Here is a 20,674-nt window from a genome sequence, read left to right as displayed (position 1 = left end):
ACTTTTGAGTGTAACATCCGCTGTGAACACTACGGGCTATATTGTGGAAAGTTGTTATGGAGGGCTCTGTGTCCAACTTAGAGATCTGTAATTTAGCCTACACGGGCAAATTTGAGCAACTTAAAAAATGTATTTTGTCTGACAGACGTCTGGCAGCGAGAACAGATCAGGTATGTATTATTTTCATGTTGGTGAAATATTGAGCAAGATGTAGTTAGCCAGTTAGCTAGCCACAAGTCTTTTCTGTGAAGTTGATATTACAGTGTAGTAGTTATGGACAAAGTGTGATGGCTTTCTTGCTGATTGTGTTTGTCCTTCCAGGACCACAGGACTGCTTTGCACTGGGCGTGTTCAGCTGGACATGCACATATCGTTCAGTTTCTTCTGGATCTTGGAGTTGAGGTGGATATTAAGGATGATGTGAGTCAGCATCTTCTCTCCCTCTCAGCTGCATGCTCACTCGTATCCACTGCAATGGCTCATTATCATGTCATTAACCATGTTGTTTGTTTCACACCATTTGTAGGCGTCTTGGACTCCTCTGCATATTGCAGCTTCTGCAGGAAGAGAGGAAATAGTTAGATCTCTAATAGGCAGAGGAGCACAACTGAATTCAGTCAACCAGAATGGTTGCACCCCATTACATTATGCAGCATCAAAGGACAGATATGAGGTAGTTTAGATATTTCAATGTTTGGCTTTCTTTCTTTTTTTATTTTTTAACTTTCTGCCTTTGTACTAGAATCTAAATAAATAAACATTAATATATATATGCCATTAATTAAGTGCACATACCTTCTACTTACATTGATATACCATATAGATGCTTACCGACTGTATCCCATCTCTTATTATGCACAGTTTGTTAGCTTGTCTCTACCGCATCCATGCAATGAATTATCACTGATCCGGTAGTTTTTGGATGATGAAGCTGCCTCTGCACAGCACTGACACTGACATGGTAGTGTGTGTGCTGGTGGTACGAATGAATCAGACACAGAAGACATGCTGGAGATTTCGAGAACTGTATACAATATAATGCTCTCTTTTTATTGATAAACAGGACAAGCTGACAGATTGCACATAGTAACACTTGGCTATAGTCAGTAATTATAAATCTACAGATTGGTTTAGATGATAAAATGGTAAATGAGTGTAGAAACCAGATTGGCTTACCAAATAAACTGATAACTGAGTTTACTACATATGTAGTGGTGTGTTTTTTTTTTTTTTTTAAACAGATAGCCCTGCTATTGCTGGAAAATGGTGCCGACCCTAATGCCACAGATAAACTTGAATCCACACCTCTACACAGAGCCTCAGCAAAGGGAAACTATCGTCTCATCCAACTTCTCTTAAAACAGAGTGCTTCTACTAATATTCAGGACTCTGAAGGCAACACACCACTGTGAGTGTCGTCACATTTTTTACACAAAAGATTTTAATGTACTATATCATTTTCCCACCTGTGACAGAACTTCTATAATAATGGTGTCTTTCTCTGTTTTTCCAGCCATCTTGCATGTGATGAGGAGCGAGTGGAGGCTGCAAAGCTCTTGGTCGAACACGGTGCCAGCATTTACATTGAGAATAAAGAGGAAAAGACACCTTTACAGATTGCCAAAGGTGGACTTGGTAATATTCTTAGGAGGATTGTAGAAGGCTGAAGCTGCTTCAGGCTGGTCGGCTCTACAGACATGAGGAGCTTCTGTCCCAGAGGGGAAAAATAAAAGGACTAGATCCTGGACTTGGCTGTGTGTGGGAGTGAAGTCTGAAAAGTACATGGTCAATGTTTTTGAAAAATTTTCATCTTTTTTGTATTGTTGTTTAATAAAACATGCACTTCTCTTCAACCTACATCTAACACATAGGTTATTTTAATCTGTTTTTTTGGGAGGAAAGTTTAACATTTTGAAATCTTAAGTATCATTAGCTTACAGTTATTTAGTTCACAATGATGTTGCTTTAATAGGGAAATAAATGATTAAATACTGCTAATATTGTTATGTTTGCTTTTCAGACACAACTTTACAGTATGTTATACTAGAGCTGACAGAAATGAAAAAACACTATTGCAATAAATATTTAAGAAAACTTCCTCTAGCAATCATGTGATGCTATGTAGAGGGAAATATTGGCAGACTTGCTTTATTATACAAGTTTGTTGTCAAAAAAGAGGAATTTGAACTTTACCTAAGAGTTGTGATAACAACATTATACATAACCAATAATGGTAGAATTTGTCCCCAAGTTTGCTCAAACAATAGAAATTATTTCTTTGTTCTAACAAAAAAGTCATTCTCATTCTGTAGAAATGCGCTTTTTAATTAATATTATCTTCTTTCAAATATATATGTGCCAAAGTTTTTGACACCCCTAAAATATTTTAAAATAAATGCAAATTGCTGTTCTTGAAAATGTATCTTTATTCTCAGTAATTCTCAGTAATTATCTTTTCATTCTCAGTCCCTAGGAACTCTGTTGTTCCATTAAACCATGTAATGTTTCTCTGGGGTATAAATATGCAGTGGTACACATGTAAAATCCCTATTATTCATTACCATGAAAAAACACCAAAGAACTTTCAGCAAAGAAGAGACAAATGGTTGTTCATCCCCACAAATCAGGTAATGGATAATTTTTTAAAAAGCAGCTTTTGATCAAAAAACCCAAATGTCTTCAGTGTACAGCAAAAACAAAAGAATTGGCCTTGCTTTCGGAGGGGACTGTATTTTTGGCCGCATAGTTTAACATTATGGAATGTTATACATGCAGAAGGAGCACAGGGTTGCGTTCTCTGGAAATAAATATTGAAAGATGAGTGACAGAAACCAAGTGAGGAGATGAAACGGCCAAGGTTCTGAGCAAACTGAAAACCATGAGAAATGTGCCTTCATTGTCAACTCACTTACCTCGAAAGAAAGGCAGAACCCTGAACTATAGAGATTCTAAACACAATTTTCTTCTTTCTTTCACCTTTAAAGTGATATAGCAACCAACACAATTTAAGTGAAAAACAAATAAAAACCTAAGTAACCTGGTTGATGTCAGTGGGTTGCCAGATTGATGCAGTTATTGCAAGCAAGGGATATGCATCCAAATATTTAAGTCTTATTTACTTTAAGACTATCTGTTCCAATACTTTTGCTCACCTAAGAATCAGGTGGTCTGCCACCAAAGGTGCCATGTTCTAGATATAAATATCAGGAAATGAAAGCTGAAATTCTGATCTATTGTCCCATATTGATCTTTTGATCTCAAACCTAAATGTCTTTAGTGCATAGCATAAACAAACAAATTAGCCTTGTTGTTCCAATACTTTTGGAGGGAAATGTATGTGGACACCTGACCATCAGATATATGATGAGCTTGTCGAACATCCACTTCCAAACTATGGACATAAATATTTTTAATGTACAGGCCACTGGAGTTCCTCCACACCAAATTCTTCAAACCATGTCTTTGTGGACCTTGTGTTGTGCACAGGGGCACAGTCATGCTGGAACAGGAAACGGCCTTCTCCAAACTGTTACCACAAAGTTGGAAGCATACAATTGTCTAAAATGTCTTTGTATGCTGTAGCATTAACATTACTCTTCACTGGAACTAAGACGCTGGGGTAGGTGCAGCAGTTTATGGCCATAGGCTTGGGCCACTTTTGGAGAACATGTCATTGGTAGAAGCTTCACAAGAGATTGTGGGGAAGAGATTTTCCATTATTTAAGTTTTGCTTTTCTCTCAAGGTTGTGGGTTGATGATAATAGCATAGTTCCCATAGTGGTCACTTACTTTGGGAGGTCCTCACTTTGTTTGGGAAACATGAAATGTATATCAAAGTGCAACTTATATTTTTGGGGACCCCAAACTCGTGCTCCTTCCACATGAAATACTGGTGGTCTAGAAATTCTCAGTCTATCATATAAGATTTTGCTTATGGTGGGGTTTCTACAATAGTCCAGTTTTGTCTACATAAACAGACAATTGCTTTTCTCTGCTCTGAATGGTTGATGGTAGTCAGAGAAATAAAGTGTATGAATGTCTGTGTTCTAAGCTCTGATCACTAGGGCTGTAGACAGATTACGTCATTGTCAAGTCCAAGACCAGGACTAGAGGGAGAGTCAAGACAGAGTCTTAAGGTGGTCAAGGCCAAGTCAAGTTTGAGTCCAAATAAAAGCAAGTCAAAGTCAAGGCCTTTTGAGGCCAAGCCTTTACTTCAATTTCATACATAAATGCCTGACCAAATTTACAAATTGTCTTGAGAATTACATAAAATCCTGCAGAATTATTCTCCACAATAGACTGAGGCATATACAGTTAGGTGTGGAAATATTTGGACAATGACAGAGTTTTTGTGATTTTGCCTTTATACACCACCACAATGGATTTGAAATAAACCAACCAAGATTGAAGTGTAGACTTTCAGCTTTATTTTAAGAGGTTCCACAAAAATATGGCATTTACCATTTAGGAATTACAGCCATTTTTCAACATTTTCAAGTACCTCCATTTTCAGGGGCTCAAAGCTATTTGGACAAAGTGACATAATTGTAAATATAACCATAATTTTAATACTTGGATGAAAATCCTTTGCAGTCAATGACTGCCTGAAGTCTGGAGCCCATAGATATCACCAAGTTTCCATCTTCAGTTGATGCTTGTTTGTGGCTTCAGTCTTGTCTTCAGTAAGTGAAAAGCATGCTCTATTGGGTTGAGATCAGGCAACTGACTTGGCCATTGAAGAATATTCCATTTCTTTGCTCCATTACTTTTCTCTTCCCATCATTCTGGTACGAGTTAATCTTGGTTTCATCAGTCCAAAGAATCTTATTCCAGAACATGGGGGGCTTTTTTAGATGTTTTCTGGCAAAGTCTAATCTGGCTTTCCTGTTCTTGAATGTTACCAGTGGTTTGCACCTTGTTGTAAACCCTCTGTATTTACATTCATGAAGGCCTCTCTTGATTGTAGATTTTGACAATGATACGCCTACCTTCTCCAGAGTATTCTTGACTTCTGTTGATGTTGTGAAGGGGTTTTTCTTCACCAAGGAAAGGATTCTGCGATCCACCACTTTAGTTGTCTTCCATGGTCTTCCAGGCCTTTTGATGTTGTTGAGCTTACCAGTGCTTTCTTTCTTTTTAAGAATGTACCCAACTGTTAATTTGGCCACACCTAAGGTTTTTGCTATCTCTCTTATAGATTTATGTTGTTTTTTCAGCCTAATGATGGCCTCCTTCACTTGCATTGAGATCTCCTTGGACTTCATATTGGTAGCTCCAGTCGAACAGCTGCCAAATGCCAACTCAATACCTGATATCAACTCCAGACCTTTTATCTGCTTCATAACAAGGGAATGGACCGCACCTGGTCAATTAACTTCTTGTCAGTCAATTGTCCAAATACCTTTGTACCCCTGAAACTGGAAGTATTTTGCTTAAAATGGCTCTAATTCCTAAATGGTAAATGCCATATTTTTGTGGAACCTCTTAAAATAAAGCTGAAAGTCTACACTTCGATTACATCTTGATTCTTTGGTTTCTAATCCATTGTGGTGTATAAAGGCAAAATCACAAAAACTCTGTCATTGTCCAAATACTTCCGGACCTGACTATACCTGGGTTACCACGAGCAGTTTTATTTGGCACATGCAAAGTGTACAAGGGGGTTGTATGTAGTATGTTTGTAATGTAAAATGATGTCACATTTGCAATGATGAAAAAACATGGGCAATAAAACAATGCAGTAAGGTCAAATTATGTCCTATTATTTATTTGTAGTATTGCTTTACATAGTGTTGTACTTAACACTCACTTAGAAAAGGCTGAATTTCTCACACTACCATTGGTAAACAAGATTTATTACCAGCCAATTTCAATGCCCATTCTTAAATAGTTAGTTGAATTTGAACCAATTATGCTAGTTCTCTCTGCTAGTTGGCTTCATTTATGCATTGTGCCAATGATTATGCTATGTTTACGAGAAGAAGGAATTAACTTTTGTCAAAATAAAAGAAAAGAAGACAGACATTTTTACAAACTCTCAGTCAAGATGAAGACCATATTTAGGGAGACCAACGCCCAAGACCGAAACAATTCCAAGTACAAATGGCAATAAATCAAAGATAATCCAAGTCAATCATCTCCAGGAAATGTCTCAAGAATGGACTCAAGTCCTACAGCTACTCAAGTCCTTTAATGTTATATGGTTTTCTCCGTAGCTTTAGCAACAGAATATACTATGAACATGTTCTAATAAGAAAATGTGTATAATTGCAAAATAAAGGTAAGGAAATTGGCACAAATTAATATTTCCATATCTCAATAAGCTCATGCAATAAGACAATGTTTGTGCCTTGACATTTATTGTGGGTGGTACTACAGGAGTACTTGATATCTGTGTCACTATTTTATTCAATCCAGTCTCTGTATGAGTGCAGCCATGAGGGTATTGATCAGTCTCCATCAGGGGTGTGTCTTGTCTTCAAGGTTGGAAAGGTGTCCAGTGTGCATTCCAGTAAATTGCAGATGATTTACTCTTGGCAATTTCTGAAGTGGACTTCTGACATGTACTCAAACATTTCACTGCTGAGTGTGAAGTGGCTGGGATGAAAACCAGCACCTCTATGTCTGAGGCCATGATTCTCTCCTGCCCCTGGTGGAGGAGTTTATATATCTTGGGATCAGACAAATCTCTCTATCTAGGTCCCTATCATCACCTGTAGTCATGAGTTGGGGGTAGTCACTGATAGAATAAGGTCCTCCGCAGGGTTTCTGGGCTTACTCTCCATGATAGGGTGATTTTGGTCAGCTTCTGCTAGAACTGTATCAGGCATAACCCACTGGATGAAGACCCCTGGGCAGACCAAGGACAGTTGGTTTGAGAATGTCTGAGGATCCCCAAAGACAAGCTGAAGGCTGTGGCTGGGGATAGAGAAGTCTGAAGTCAGAAGTTGATGGTTTGAAACATGTAAAAAGGGTTTAGCTCTATGTGAAATTGAAGTGCAGTTGTATCATTCCATTGTGATGCATGCCTCAGCACTGAGATAAGGTTCCACTTGAGGTCAAAATTCTAAGATTCCAGTTACAAAGTTATCTGCAAAAAATGCTAGAATAATCAAACAGGTTAATGCAAGGGTAACCAAAGGAGTTACTGCTAGGATAACCAAACAAATTACTGCTAGGATAACCAAACAAGTTACTGCTAGGATAACTTATTAAGTTACTACTAGGATAACTAAACAACAGTTACTGCTCAGTCACGCATCTAAGACTGATGAACGTCGTGCAACAAATGTGGCAAAGAAACGTGAGTTGCTGCTCACAGTGCACAACATACATCAGAGAAGTTTGAAAATTGCAAAGCAGCGGCTTCTATCTGGTTTATGTGGGCAAAACAGAAATTTCTGAAAGCCTTGTCAAAGGAAACATATCTCCTCTAAATGCTAGACTGAAAAACCATCCTACATGGAGCATTATCCATGCTGGTGGAGCACTTGGTTGGGTTCCTTGGAACTACAAGTTGCACTTCTATTTGAGTGACATGATGCTGAAACCAGATGAGGACATATTTCAAGAGTTGTGTGCTGAGTTAAATGACCACTATGGGAACTGTGCAATTATTGTCAACTCACATCTTGAGAGAAAGGCAGAACCAGAAGAGTGCAAATTCTGTCTATCCTACATCTCCAGTGGAGCTTCTAACAATGACCTGTTGTCCAAATGTGACCCAATCCTATGGCCATAAAATGCTGCAAATACCCATGCACTATGTACATCTAAGTCACTGCATGGCCCACTGCCAAGTGGTTCATGAGTAGTCACGGAGGAAATTACTAATGAGGCATCTTGCATAATTTGATACATTTTAGTGAATTAGTAGTCAGAGCTCTGAATCAGATGACCCGACGCGAATGGGCAGACACAATAACAAGAGCTTTGGGCTCCTGATCAGAAGGTGGGTTCAAGCCCCAGCTCTGCCAAGTCAAGTTCCATCCAAGTTATACGATTATAAACAAGTTGTGGTTGTTTCAGCTGCTCGCCACCGCAGATCAGTGGTGTTTTGATTTTGGAATAGGTTTTACGCTGGACGCCCTTCCTGATGGAGCCCTCCCATTTTATCCGGGTTTGGGACCAGCACTGAGAGTACACTCCCAGTGGCTGGGTTGGTTTCCTGCCTGGGAAACAAGCACGGGCCAGTGGCAGTGAGAGGGCGGGATCCTTAGCCATTAGACCACCCTATCATTATAAACAAAATGATAAATAAAAATCCTTTCAGAAATCCTGGCAGGGTTGGGGAAACTACATAAAGTAACAAGCCACCCTAAGAAAAAGTACACAACTAGTACAGTACCTAACTACACTGCACTCATCTCACACTTTTATTTATTTGCATTTTATGTAGTCTTTCGTACCGTTTTTTTACATCGGAATTTCATTCCAATGTATACAAGTTATATATAGAGAAGAAGCCTTTATTTGTCATATACATTACAGCACAGTGAAACCCCCCCCCCCCCCCCCATGGGTGCAGATGTATGCATTATTATTATTATTAATAATAATAATAATAATAATAATAACAATTATGTTATTATTATTATTATTATTATTATTATTATTGTAAGTGCAGAGAATATGGTGTGAGAAAGGAAGATGTACGTTTGATTATTAATTAGCTGGATCTAAGAGGGGTTTTACAGAGGAAACGAAGACAACAAATTTATTGCGAGGGCACAAAAATAAATTTGTGTATATAAATGTCTGAAATGGGTTGTGCCGGATAAAGAGGGAAGTTTAATGCCAAAAAAACGTGTCATGCGCGTGTTGATGACGTCACACGTCTCCTCATCGCTGTAGTCTCGGTCCTTCTGGTGGGAGTGTAGAGTAGGTCAGCCGTCAGTCCACAGGAGAACTGTCGGTATACAAACAGTATATCCGATACATAACAGTCTGATACATTAGGGGCAGACTTGCCTGATTTACCAGCACAAGGTGAGTAATAGTTATAAATCCATCGCGGGTTTTTTCCTGATAATGTTTGTACTGTCGCTACCTCGGCTAGCATGTTAGCATAAGCGTAGGTTAGGTTAAGTCACGTTGAAGTGAGGCGTTGCTAGATTGGGCATTAGCCCTTTTTTATATATGTGTGCGTTGTTCTGTCGAGTGTTTGTGCCTGGGAAGGTGAACTGTACTGGAATAGTTTGTCACAATTCGACCAAATTCATTTCCCTCTACTGCTTGTCTTAGCATTTTGGTACTTTTGGTTGAATTGTTAACCTGGACGCCATCACTGTCAACAAGGCAACTAGTATTACCAAAGATAAAGTATTTGCTGGACTTACTTTATCTAATTATATATATAATTTTATTTATTTATTTATTTATTTACTAACTAACTAACTAATACAGGCAGTAATCAAAAAGCAATTGTGAGATGCTATAATGAAAATACTGCTGTGAATATTTGACACTTCTCACGTGTAAAAGTGTAAACATTAAAAGCTGACGTAGAGAAGTTTACTGCGTTGCGATGTTTAGTATGGATAATGCAGTTATCACATTTTTGTGTGCATGTGGAAAAAATGTATGGGTGTGTTCACATGTCTACATGTAAACTGAAGTTGAATGTGTGAATGTGTCAAAAATATTTGCAGATACCTAGAAAATATTTGCAGCGGAAAAAATGCGCAAAAAAATTATACACGAATAATTCCAGCAGGGAAATTTCAAAAAGTCTCATCTTATGTGCAGTTCCGAAAATACAAACGCAAGCACTGAAATGACAAATTTCCATTAGTGAGTGGGAAAGTTATTACTGTTGCCAATCCACTAGCTTAGCACTTGTACACTATTTTATGGACTTGTCGTGTGCTTTTGTTTACTATTGAAGTTAGCAGAAGAGATGGCATGAGTCAGTGTAGTTGTGTAATTATTATTATTATTATTATTATAATTTTTTTTTTTTTTACCGTGGAGCTTGTCGCGTAGCTTTAGCTAAATAACTAAATAACAATTCGTTTCCTTTATTTTTTACCCATATTTATTTTATCCTTATAAACTTACTGTTCAGAATGTAATAGACTGTATTTAAAGAAACTAGACGCCCCTGTTCTATTTAAACTTCAATGACATTTAGTGTAAATCTATCTTGCCATAGACAGGCGCGTTATCCTAAACACGTTTAGGACGTATCGCGAGATGGTGCGAGATTACGCGCTCGAATAAAGCGCACGCGCAGACTCTTGCGCATGCGAGTTGAAGGTTGCCGCTGTAGTTTTCTCTTTTGGTTACACCGGGTTTGTTTGAGCTGAACGTCAGCAGGATCCACTGTTCGTTGTCAGTGTGATCTTCCGCAAGAGCTGTTGGGAAATATCCAGAAATGTCGGTGTCCAGTAAACGCAGTTCACCTACAGAACGTACCTTCTGACGTGACATACAGGTGAAAACAGGTTTGCAGGTTTTTTTTTTTTTTTGACGTTATAAATGTTAACACACTGTAGTAACTCACAGTTGTTGTTGGGAGTTGAAAGTCCATTCTGGAGGAGATAATGAGCTTAGGTGTTGGTCCAAATGTTTTGTAAATGGGTGTGTTACTTATACGTAGGCGGGATAGTCACGTGACACAACGCCTCTGTCAGCTGCTCTGTTCCCTTCAGTCAATTTTTTTTTACTGATTTGATTGGTTAACTGATTGGTTGGTTGATTGTGAAAACATTTGGAATGATATTCTTAAAATAATTCTAAAAACTGTGCCCACATAGCTGTCATAAAATAGGATATGAATGTATGTTTTTTTTTTTTTTTTTAAGAAGAATGGACAGAGTTAATAAACAAGTTAATCAAAACCAGGAATTGTTTTATACTCAAACCAAGCCTGATTTCTGCCTGTTCCATTTACTTACTCGATACAATACAAATAGTTTGATATGTGATATCTTTCTAAGTTATTTTAATAATGTTAACTTTCAGTCACTGTGGCAGAGACTATTAGCATTGTTCTTTATTCACAAAGTACTTAAGGATCTGTGTCAGATCCCTGGAGGACTAGTGGTTAGGCCTCTGTGTGCTCACCGCCACGGCCCAGGTTCGGTCCCAAGCCCGGATACAGTTGGGGAGGGTTGTGTCAGGAAGGGCATCCGGCGTAAAAACTGTGCCAAATCAAATATGCGGACCAATGTGCAGATCCGCTGTGGTGATCCCTAATGGGAGCAGCCGAAAGAGGAACAACTACTTAAGGATCTTGTGTATTTGTGTTTCAGCTGACCTTCTCATCGCAACAATGGCTGGCTCTCATGTTTTTGGCCAAATTGAAAGTGATGACGGACTGCCAGACTGGTCTGCGATGAGCACACGATTGAACTCGTTCCGGGCTTTTCCCCATTCTGAGCAGGTTCCTGCAGAGAGGCTAGCCCGGGCGGGCTTCTACTTCACTGGTGAATCTGATCGAGTGCGCTGCTTCAGCTGCCTGCACACCATTGAGAACTGGCGCCAAGGGGACAGCCCAGTAGAACGACACCACAATGTTTCACCTGCCTGCACGTTCCTCAAGTGTGTTCATCACAGGAGCCTTGCTGATGCAAACTCCTCTCAGTCTCCTGGCTCCATCTATGACGAAGAAGCGGAAGCCATGGAGTTCAGGTTAAGAACAGGAGAAGTGGTGGATGAGTCATTGTACCCCAAGATTCCACATATGAAGAGTGAAGATGCACGACTGAGGACATTCAGCAACTGGCCCTCTTGGTCCCCAGTCCAGCCTCATGACCTAGCACAAGCTGGGATGTTTTATGTGCCAGAGGCTGACAGGCAAATAGACAGGGTGCAGTGTTTCTGCTGCGCAGGCATGCTGGTGAGCTGGGAGGAAGGTGATGATCCCTGGCAGGAACATGCCAGAGCTTACCCAAACTGCTTCTTCATTTTGGGTCATGATGTGGGGAACATCCCCTCTGAGCAGCCGAGACAGAGAAGCAGTGGTCATAGCAGTTCAATGGAATCATTTGAGGAACGGCTTGAAAGCTTCAGGGACAGAGCGCATCCCATCAGCCCTGAAAGGCTGGCTAGAGCTGGGTTTTCTAGCACAGGTAAGGCTTATTAACACCGTTCTACTATGTTTTTCTTGTCTTATGCAGATTGTAACAGGACTGAGTATGCATTTCTTTTACAGTAGTACTGTAGGACTGAACTTTGACACTAGCATATTTACAGACATATTTACAGTCACATTATTGTGATGTATTGTGATGCCACTGTTATGCATGTTGTTTATGCAGGTGAGCGAGACTGTGTGGTTTGCTTCAAATGTGGAGGACGTCTGAAGAACTGGCAGCCAGATGAGGATCCCTGGGAGGAGCATGCCAAGCACTATCCAGGGTAATTTGTTATTTGAGATTGGTAGATGGGTAGAAAGTGACTAAATAATTAAAATGATGTGGTTAGTAATTTGTTAGATACACATGCATAGTATATTTTTGCAGTTGTTGACCATTCATATGATTTAAAAAATTTAAAGATGAGTTAATCTTCTGCTGTAAGTAAAGTAATCAACAATGGGGTGTTGAGGTTCAATATGAAATAGAGTTAATGTTACCACAACAAAGCTGATTATTTTCATATAACAGCATGCCCTCAAATGTTTTTTTTCCTCTTACCACAGCAATTTAAATAAAGAACAAGTTATACTTCTTATCTATTTGTAGTTACATTTAATGTTCTGAAACACACTAGTTTCTGTTATCACTTATGTTATAGCAGTTATAAAGTCATTCTCTCGCCAACATCCATTTTTCTTTTTCTTTAACTTAATCAGACCGAAAAACTGGAAAGCACCTAAAATGTCCTCTGTCATGAACACTTTCCCGTATCAGAAAGCTTACTGACGGTTACAAAGCACTGACACTAGAGACTCTTTCCGTAAATGTTAAATAAAATATCCCTTTACACAAAACATCACCATATCAATGACTATACCTTTTTCTTTACAGCACGTTTTTAATCCATTTATTATTAGTAATGTGGAGTGTCCGCCATACATATCCTTGTGAATTAGTTGTTACTGTAGAAATGAAAACGTATGAGAAAGACTGCATTAATACAAACCTGTGATTTGTCTTGCAGTCAGCATTACTGTCAGAGCCATGCTGTTACAGAAAATTAATCAACACCGTGTGACCAATTAGATTCAAATTGAGTATATATACAGTAGTGCACTTACTAACCCTAACCCTAGTAAATGTGTGCCTTGACATGAAATGTGACCAGTGAATCCACTTTTGAAATGACCAATAGATGCAGTTTCCTGCTCGCAGAAAAAGGACAAGAGTTTATCAACAGTGTTCAGCTAAGAAACCCTGGACTCAGCTCTTCAGTGAGTGAAACTAATAAATGTGTTAATCTCATGTGGAATGTGGATAATGACTTTTTTTTTTTTAAATCTATTTAAAATATTTACAATATCGAGCAAGCATTATTTATCATATTTTTATCTCTTTAGAATGGATTTTCCAGTCATGAGAGAAGTATGTACATCTGATTTTATATATTGTAGTATATATTGTAGATAAGTGTATTGTGTCAGCCTTGTTTACAAAGTTTGCTGTCTGATGTGAATTTGGTAGGATTTTTCTGGCATGCATCTTATTTTGGCTTTTTCTTCAGCAGCGTCAAATGTACTGCAATCAGAGATCGCCAGCAAAGCTGTCGACATGGGTTTTGATCCTATTAAAGTGGAAAGAACCATTTTAGAACGGATCCGTCAGAGCAGTGAGGGCTATTCAACTGTGGAAGATCTCATTCAAGACATGACCAGTGGTGTGTTTGATAGTGATTCTGATATGTGTCAGGAAACTCAGAGTAAGTGCAGTTTGTTGCAAACTTCTGTCCTCGCTGATGTAAGATATCCATGCAGCAAATCAGAGAGTAATCTTTTCTTGTGGCTTTCAGCTGAAGACCCCCTGAAGAAGCTGGAGAAGCTGCAACATGAAAAGCTCTGCAAAGTGTGCATGGACAGTGACATTGCGATCGTCTTCATCCCCTGTGGACACTTGGTGACCTGCAAGAAATGCTCTGAGTCTCTTAGCAAGTGCCCCATCTGTTGTGCAGACATCACACAGAAAATCAAGACGTACAGCTCATAACCTCCAGCGCACTCAAGCTCAGACAGAACTGCTGCATTTCCCACCCAGTTAATTATGAGCATTCCTTAAAAATACACATACAATACATGGAGGTTTTAGACATGAATAATTGTATTGTTTTATACTACAGTATATAATATAGTATATAATGATGAGAAATATTTGTATATTTGGAATACATTAGAGCAAATCTATATTACATATGACATACAAATATACTTTTATTAAAATTATTATTGCTTAGTTTGCTTCTTGGAAAGACTATGTAGATCTGAGGCTGCTGTTTGGCTACATATCGAATGTAATCCTACGATAAATATACTCTAAGTAGTTAATTTAATCTCTTTTATATATTCTTGGTTGGGGCTAGTTTTTTGCCTAGAGGTCTATGTGCATAATTTAGCAGCACATCAGTCGTACTGTTCTGAAGAAAAAAACTGCATTAGAACATGACGCACTGTATTGACATGGACAAACTATGTGCCATTGCAGGGAATCAAACCGAACTCTGCCTGCATGCACATGTATAGACAATTTGATGGTAAAATCTCATTCAAAAACATTTTTAAATCAAATTTTAATCTGCACCCAGACAACCAATGCTTCAGCCTCGTTAACAGAGTGCCTTATTTTAATGTAATTAATATAATGTATATTTTAAATTTCGTTCTAATAAATTGTTTACAGTAGTGTTTTTATGTCCCGACTCTGTCTGACTAGGAAATAATGAACAATAATGAATAATGTCTTGATTAAGCTTTGGTTAACTTGACCTAAATTTGTATCAACAGTAGACAATAAAATGATATATCAGTGACTACTACATTTTTTTTCTTTGCAATTGTTCTTTCACAAAACATTTCACAAAAGCTGAATGAGAATGAGAATGAGAATGTGCAGTGCACCAAGCAGTAGAGTGGCTAAAATTGAGAGGAGAGAGTTTACAATGCAAGTTTATTGATCGTTTGTGCGGTATGTCAAGGATATAAATCCTTTTATGTGTAACAGAATACACAAAACACAGAAACACGAGCTTAAACAACTGATCAAACAGAATAAAACAGATCAAACAAGAATATAATAAACAAAATACAATATACATTGTATAAAAGTAAGGAAAGGGGAAAAGGCATACACAAAACTACAAGAAAAGTATTGCACTAAAGTGTCCAAGCAGCAATGGAAAGGTGAAAACTGCTTTTTAATTTGCTTGTCCATGACTGGATGTTTCTATATCGTCTGCTAAATGAGAATCTGGAAAATAGTTCGTGTGCTGGGTGACTGAGGTCTGAGGTCATTTTGTGAACTGTCCTGGGAGACTTGCCTGTGATGAGTTCTCATCACTCTCTGGAGAGCTTTGCAGTTGTGCGTGGAGCAACTGTCATACCATACAGTGAAACACCTAGTCAGGATGCTCTCTATGGTACAGTGGTAGCAATTGTTGAGGATCTAAGTTCCAGTTCAATTTCTTGAGGTAGACAATTTTACTAGGATAATTAGACAAGTGCAGATGGTGATATCCAAAGTCTCCTAAACTATGGTAAGATGTGACCACCATGCCCAGCAGACTGTTTGGAATATTTGCCAGAAAAAGTCTCAATTTTCCTTAAATTACTATGTTGGATGTTGGTAGTAAAATGGGTACCTTATCTCCCAGTGCAAATTCCTGTAGCACCCCTGTTGTTCAGTCAGAACTGTTGTTCTTGGGCATAATGCAAATTCTCCTCAATCAATCAATTTAATCCCTAATAATTCATACAGTTTGTTGAAGGGTGCATGACATGAAACAAGTGCCCTGGTCAGTCAGGATCTCTTTCTTTCTTTACTTAATTTATAAAGCACCTTTCTGATCCCAACTCAGGAAACTACCCAGAAGAGTGCGTTCGCAGATGTTGCGAAGAGCCACAGCTTTCAGGTATGGCGTTGCATGGTCCACTAAAACTAACACAAAGCAGTGAACTTGTGCATTCTATTCTAATGGCCTGACGAGGTCCATGCCAATTCTATTGAAGGAGATGAAATGGCGATTTTGGAGTGGCCGGTGGATCCACCAGCTGATCGTCTACGACACCAAAAGACATGGGCAATTAGAGAGTTTAGTGTCTTATCCTGTCCCAAATGCCCAGTAATGGGATAATAATAAGCTGCATGGAACAGCATTTCCCAATGGCTCTTCAGTACCAACAATTGGGTCGTCGCTTCCTTAGTCTAAGTGTACTGCATCACTCAATATAACCTATCCTTAATAACTGAAAAATACTAGTAGGATAGCGCAACACTGGGCTGAATTTGCTAACCATCAATTACTCTTACTTGGTTGAAGGCGTGTCTAAGGGTCTCATCGCGCAACTGCTCCAATGGGAAATCCCAGAGGAAAATCCCCACAAACTGTGTCTCTCTGACATGGAGCTGACTTTGACGGCCCTGGCACCAACTCCCAGCCAACACTGCACACATTCCACACCATGCCTCCCATTCACGCAGGACCCATTCACAAACATTTCTTATACTAATGCCTGCCCAATTTGTCCCAAGAATTAGTGGATGGGTGAGATGACGACTAACCACCACCTCTACTCTGTGCTTCTATCCCCAGAATTTAATAACGACTGGTACCAGCAGATACTCATGAACATCCCCGTGCACACACCTCTCCTTCACCGCTCGTGCATAACCAGATGGTGGTCTGGTTACACCCCAAGTTCACCAAGGCCTGATGTGTACTTCCTTGTATACTCACTGACACGTTGTATGTTCCTGCTTGATCGGGGAAGGCCTGCGGCACATCAGAGATCCGGATCAGTGTTCCTAATTCCATTAGGAAACTCTGGTCCTGGAAATGCCCGGCTTCCCTGCCGCACCAGCCAACCTGCTCAGACTTTGCCCCAGTCCTCATGGGCATGGGAGGTTATCCCTATGTGGAGAGAGGGAGTATGGGGGGATATTAGAGAAGAAACAGAGGGATGGTAGGAAAAGTGAGGTGAAAACTGGGTTCAGGATACCGGTTTTGGGGTCCTGGCACCTTGGCCCCTGAGAGCTGGAAACAGATGGGCCCGGAAGCGTCGTCAACGTTCCTCCGGGCAGCGCCACCTTCCTCACTGTCTGGTACTCCAGCTGCACTTGGAGTGGCAGCTGCTGCGTGGTGAGCTGGGCTTCCCCTGACAGCAAGGGGAGGAGGTGTAGGGCCCACTTATCCTCGGGCCATCCCCATGCAGCTGCCGTGCGCTCGAAGAGCTCCACGAAGGCCTCCGGATAGTCAGTGCTCACAGTGCAGTTCAAGGAGAGCCAGATGATGTGTCTGGTGAACGATGGTGACAGACTTAATGACCTTGCTAAGCACAGAAAGTTCCATGATGGCATCTGGTACCTCGTCCCGAGTTTTGGCACCACTGTAGAACCTGGCATGTGTGGGTGGGAAGGAGGACTCGGGAGACAGGGTGACTTTTTACAAAGCTTTTTATTTTTTATTTTTAATTTCTTGTGTGAGAACTTTTCAGTGTTTTCTCATGCACAGACACACACATGCACAAACACAAACATGGAGTTCAGCTCATCTCTCTCTGTCCGGTTCACAGCCTCAATAAAAGACAAATAAACCACACATAAGTAAATTCACCATGATTAACCACAGGTGAGAATCATCACGTGTTAACTGCCAGTTCAAACCACCGCCTCTCCATCCTCAGCTGATGCCCGACAAGGGTATGATGAAGCTTGTCACTTTGTAATGTATATATACATTAGTTCACTTATCTGGAGGAGGAACAGCTGCATTTTTGTGGTCTCTAGCAGGAGTACATCCCACACACTCTGCTAGATTTTCTGGCTTGTGGAATTGGCTTTCCACACAAACTGCTGGCTTGGAGTTTGTCAAAAACATTTTGCCAGACAACAGATGTCTGATCTGTCCATTCAAAGTTAAAGGGTATAGCCCCATGTTTTAGGTAGTCCGATTCTTTGAAATGCTGGCTCAGATGTACTGTACATGCTGAATCTTAAAATGTTCAACCTCATCCCAGCATATACAGCAAAGTTATTTCTTTCTCACAAGCACATCGGGGGAAATAACCGAAAGCTCAAATAATAATGTTTGCTTGAATTCTTTGTGCATTTACAATTGCTGCTGTGATTGCGAACTGTATTTGCTGCCATTGTTCACTGTCTCATCTCACTTTCTGAATCCCTACTACTTACACTTCTGCATTCAGACACACTGAAGTGCGAAAAATGGCAATATACATAATTAAATTATAATTACTAATTATTTAACTAAATCATGTCAGAAGATCATGAAGAACCAGTGATCATGAAGCATTCATATCTATTTGGGGCGGAAAAAACACGAAAAAGAAAAAGCATAAGAGGAGAAATGGACCCAAAACACTGGTAAGAAATAAACGCTAATTAATTGAATTTAGTCAGTTTGTTCGCTTCTTCCTTCCACCTGATGTAAGTGAAATGGAAAAAGTTACTGGCTAACTAGCTAGATAGTATGTGAGTAAGTAGTGTTAGGCTAACACACATCAAGTTGCTAGCTTGTTGCCTGTTGACTCATCCAAGATAATGAAGTATTAATTCTATTTATTCTTGCATTTAAAATAATATGATTGGTCTGGGTGTGGGCTCCTGAGTAAGTTGTGGCTTAGGGCCCCCAAACATTCATAAATGGCACTGGTGGTCTGGTTCAACTGTAAACTGAGCCCAAAAATCTTGAGGTAGGAAAAATTACACGTGCAAAGTTGACCATAAACGTGAACATTGTATTTCTGTGAATAAATCTTAATTGGAAAACCAAACAGGAACTAAAAATATCTGTTCCCAGAACATTTTGGGAAGTCTTATTTAAGGCATGAGAAGTTCAAACTCAAACTGGCAAAGTCTGTCATCAACACAATATCCATATCAAATTTTATAAACTTAAAAAGTGGGATAAAAGTCCACATTTATCATAGACTACTTTAATGGTTTCTTTAATGATATACACTATTAGCATACACTTTTTTAGAAACGTAACAATACCAAAATTCAAATTCAATATGATTTTGGTATGGTGGTGCCTCGATACGATTTGCCTTTTGATACAGCAAAAATAAGCATTGTCTGAATATGTGTCTTAGATTTCCATTTTCAATTGTAAATAAAGCATTAAACAATATAAAAGTACAATACTTGAAACTTAATAAGGACACAGTGTTTATTTGATCCATTCAGGCTCTTAGCAGCATTTAATGGAACAAAAGCTGTGCATTAGAATGGAACAAAATTAAACATGGCTAAGCTTTCACTAGTTTAACTCCCAAGGTGGCTAGGTTAGCTAATTGTTCTGTCAGAGTCACTTTGCACTCTGTAGCCCCAGATGTACTTTCAATCCTGCATTCTCCACTACCAAATATGGACTTCTTATTCAGGATTTCTTTAGCCAGGATTGAAACAGTGAGGAAAGGCTGCCTGAATACAACATGTATGTGTGTGCGCCATGTAGCTGTATGTTTGCAGTATTAGCACAGGTGTATGTGCACACATATTTGGTGTATTTGTTATGTTTTCAGACCACCACTCATGGGCCATCAGTATCATAACTTTCCAGGAAGTTCTCAAAAATTTGGGAAGTTAGGGCTCATGGGGAAAAAGTTTGATTTGGGGTATTCTTCCAGCTCCTGCTTGCTGCTTAACATAGGCAATAATATGCTAGTATGCTAACGTATTCACTTGTGTGCTTAGGAAAAGTGTGTTTTTTTGGCTGGTTGGATTCAAATGATATCACTTGCATAGATTACTGCACTTTTATATACGGATTGCTCTGTCAAGTTTAAATAGCTTATGTATTTCAATTTTACACACAAATTTAATTAAAATTTTGTGAACCCCACTTGTTTTATTTTAACTGCATTAATTAAATTTTAAAAATATTAAAAATCTAAGAAAACAAGCCAAGATAAATCCATAAGTTAAGACAAATAAAACCAGTCATTCAATTAAAAAGAAATGCTGCTGTAAAAAAAGGAGGACAGGATGTAATGGTCAGTCAGTTAAGTCAGTATAAGTCAGTTCCGTTTGCCACACAATCTTCTCTCCTGTACAACACTTTATTAGAGCCAGCACTAAGTGAATGATAAGTGACTGATCTGGTATGTCTCAACCTGCAATGTCCCATGTACTCCCTTGTGTGCTGTGTGACAATATCAGGCTTCCTTTGACAGTAGTGGCTCAATGGTTAAGGCTCTGGGTTACTAATCAGAAGGTTGTGTGTTCAAGCCTCAGCATTACCAAGCTGCCACTGTTAGGCCCTTGAGCAAGGCCCTTAACCCCCTCTGCTTCAGAGATGCTGTATCGTGGCTGATATGCAAAGAAAAGTATTTCACTGTGCTGTAATGTATAGGTGACAAATAAAGGCTTCTTCTTCTTCCTGGATTTCCAGCATGGCATTGGAGAGGGCACATTAGTGTGTGAGGGATTTCTGGCCAACAGTTGACAAGACCTGATCACCTGGGAATAATAAATATAAATTTTCTCCTTTTTCATGTCAAACCATTTTCTTTTCACTTCAC

General features: G+C 39.3%; 2 protein-coding genes and 1 pseudogene across 5 annotated transcripts; all 3 read left to right on the top strand.

Moving 5' to 3' along the window:
- psmd10 (proteasome 26S subunit, non-ATPase 10) lies at positions 1-2,094 on the top strand. Its single transcript, XM_026917788.3, has 5 exons — positions 1-170; positions 322-420; positions 527-673; positions 1,242-1,408; positions 1,514-2,094. Exons 1-5 carry the CDS (start codon positions 57-59, stop codon positions 1,665-1,667), a joined length of 681 nt encoding a protein of 226 aa, XP_026773589.1. The 5' UTR covers positions 1-56; the 3' UTR covers positions 1,668-2,094.
- Positions 2,095-6,046: 3,952 nt separating this feature from the next.
- On the top strand, positions 6,047-7,833 carry LOC128318579 (uncharacterized protein C21orf140 homolog; annotated as a pseudogene).
- A 975-nt stretch (positions 7,834-8,808) lies between these two features.
- On the top strand, positions 8,809-14,949 carry xiap (X-linked inhibitor of apoptosis). Of its 4 annotated transcripts, none has more exons than XM_026918519.3 (7): positions 8,809-8,988; positions 11,256-12,074; positions 12,264-12,363; positions 13,279-13,357; positions 13,484-13,508; positions 13,651-13,842; positions 13,933-14,949. In XM_026918519.3, exons 2-7 carry the CDS (start codon positions 11,276-11,278, stop codon positions 14,124-14,126), a joined length of 1,389 nt encoding a protein of 462 aa, XP_026774320.1. In that variant the 5' UTR covers positions 8,809-8,988; positions 11,256-11,275; the 3' UTR covers positions 14,127-14,949. The 4 variants fall into 4 exon arrangements, with proteins under 4 accessions (XP_026774320.1, XP_026774316.1, XP_026774318.1 ...); XM_026918515.3 differs by having other exon boundaries at positions 8,810-8,988; positions 13,648-13,842; XM_026918517.3 differs by lacking the exon at positions 8,809-8,988 and adding an exon at positions 10,119-10,435 and having other exon boundaries at positions 13,648-13,842.
- Positions 14,950-20,674: the final 5,725 nt, after the last annotated feature.

This window comes from Pangasianodon hypophthalmus, chromosome 7 (assembly GCF_027358585.1).
Source record: "Pangasianodon hypophthalmus isolate fPanHyp1 chromosome 7, fPanHyp1.pri, whole genome shotgun sequence".
In the NCBI taxonomy this organism is placed as follows: domain Eukaryota; kingdom Metazoa; phylum Chordata; class Actinopteri; order Siluriformes; family Pangasiidae; genus Pangasianodon; species Pangasianodon hypophthalmus.
The sequence above is the reverse complement of the archived record's forward strand: the minus strand, read 5'-3'. Positions and strand labels throughout refer to the sequence as shown.

What these genes read in the sequence shown, in the direction of transcription:
- psmd10 (XM_026917788.3), top strand. Translation starts at nt 57, where the DNA reads ATGGAGGGCTCTGTGTCCAACTTAGAGATCTGTAATTTAGCCTACACG. An exon ending in AGGTGGATATTAAGGATGAT is followed by an intron (nt 421 to 526) that starts GTGAGTCAGCAT and finishes CACCATTTGTAG; the next exon opens with GCGTCTTGGACTCCTCTGCA. An exon ending in TCTGAAGGCAACACACCACT is followed by an intron (nt 1,409 to 1,513) that starts GTGAGTGTCGTC and finishes CTGTTTTTCCAG; the next exon opens with CCATCTTGCATGTGATGAGG.
- xiap (XM_026918515.3), top strand. Translation starts at nt 11,276, where the DNA reads ATGGCTGGCTCTCATGTTTTTGGCCAAATTGAAAGTGATGACGGACTG. An exon ending in CATGCCAAGCACTATCCAGG is followed by an intron (nt 12,364 to 13,278) that starts GTAATTTGTTAT and finishes AATGACCAATAG; the next exon opens with ATGCAGTTTCCTGCTCGCAG. An exon ending in ACCCTGGACTCAGCTCTTCA is followed by an intron (nt 13,358 to 13,483) that starts GTGAGTGAAACT and finishes TTATCTCTTTAG; the next exon opens with AATGGATTTTCCAGTCATGA.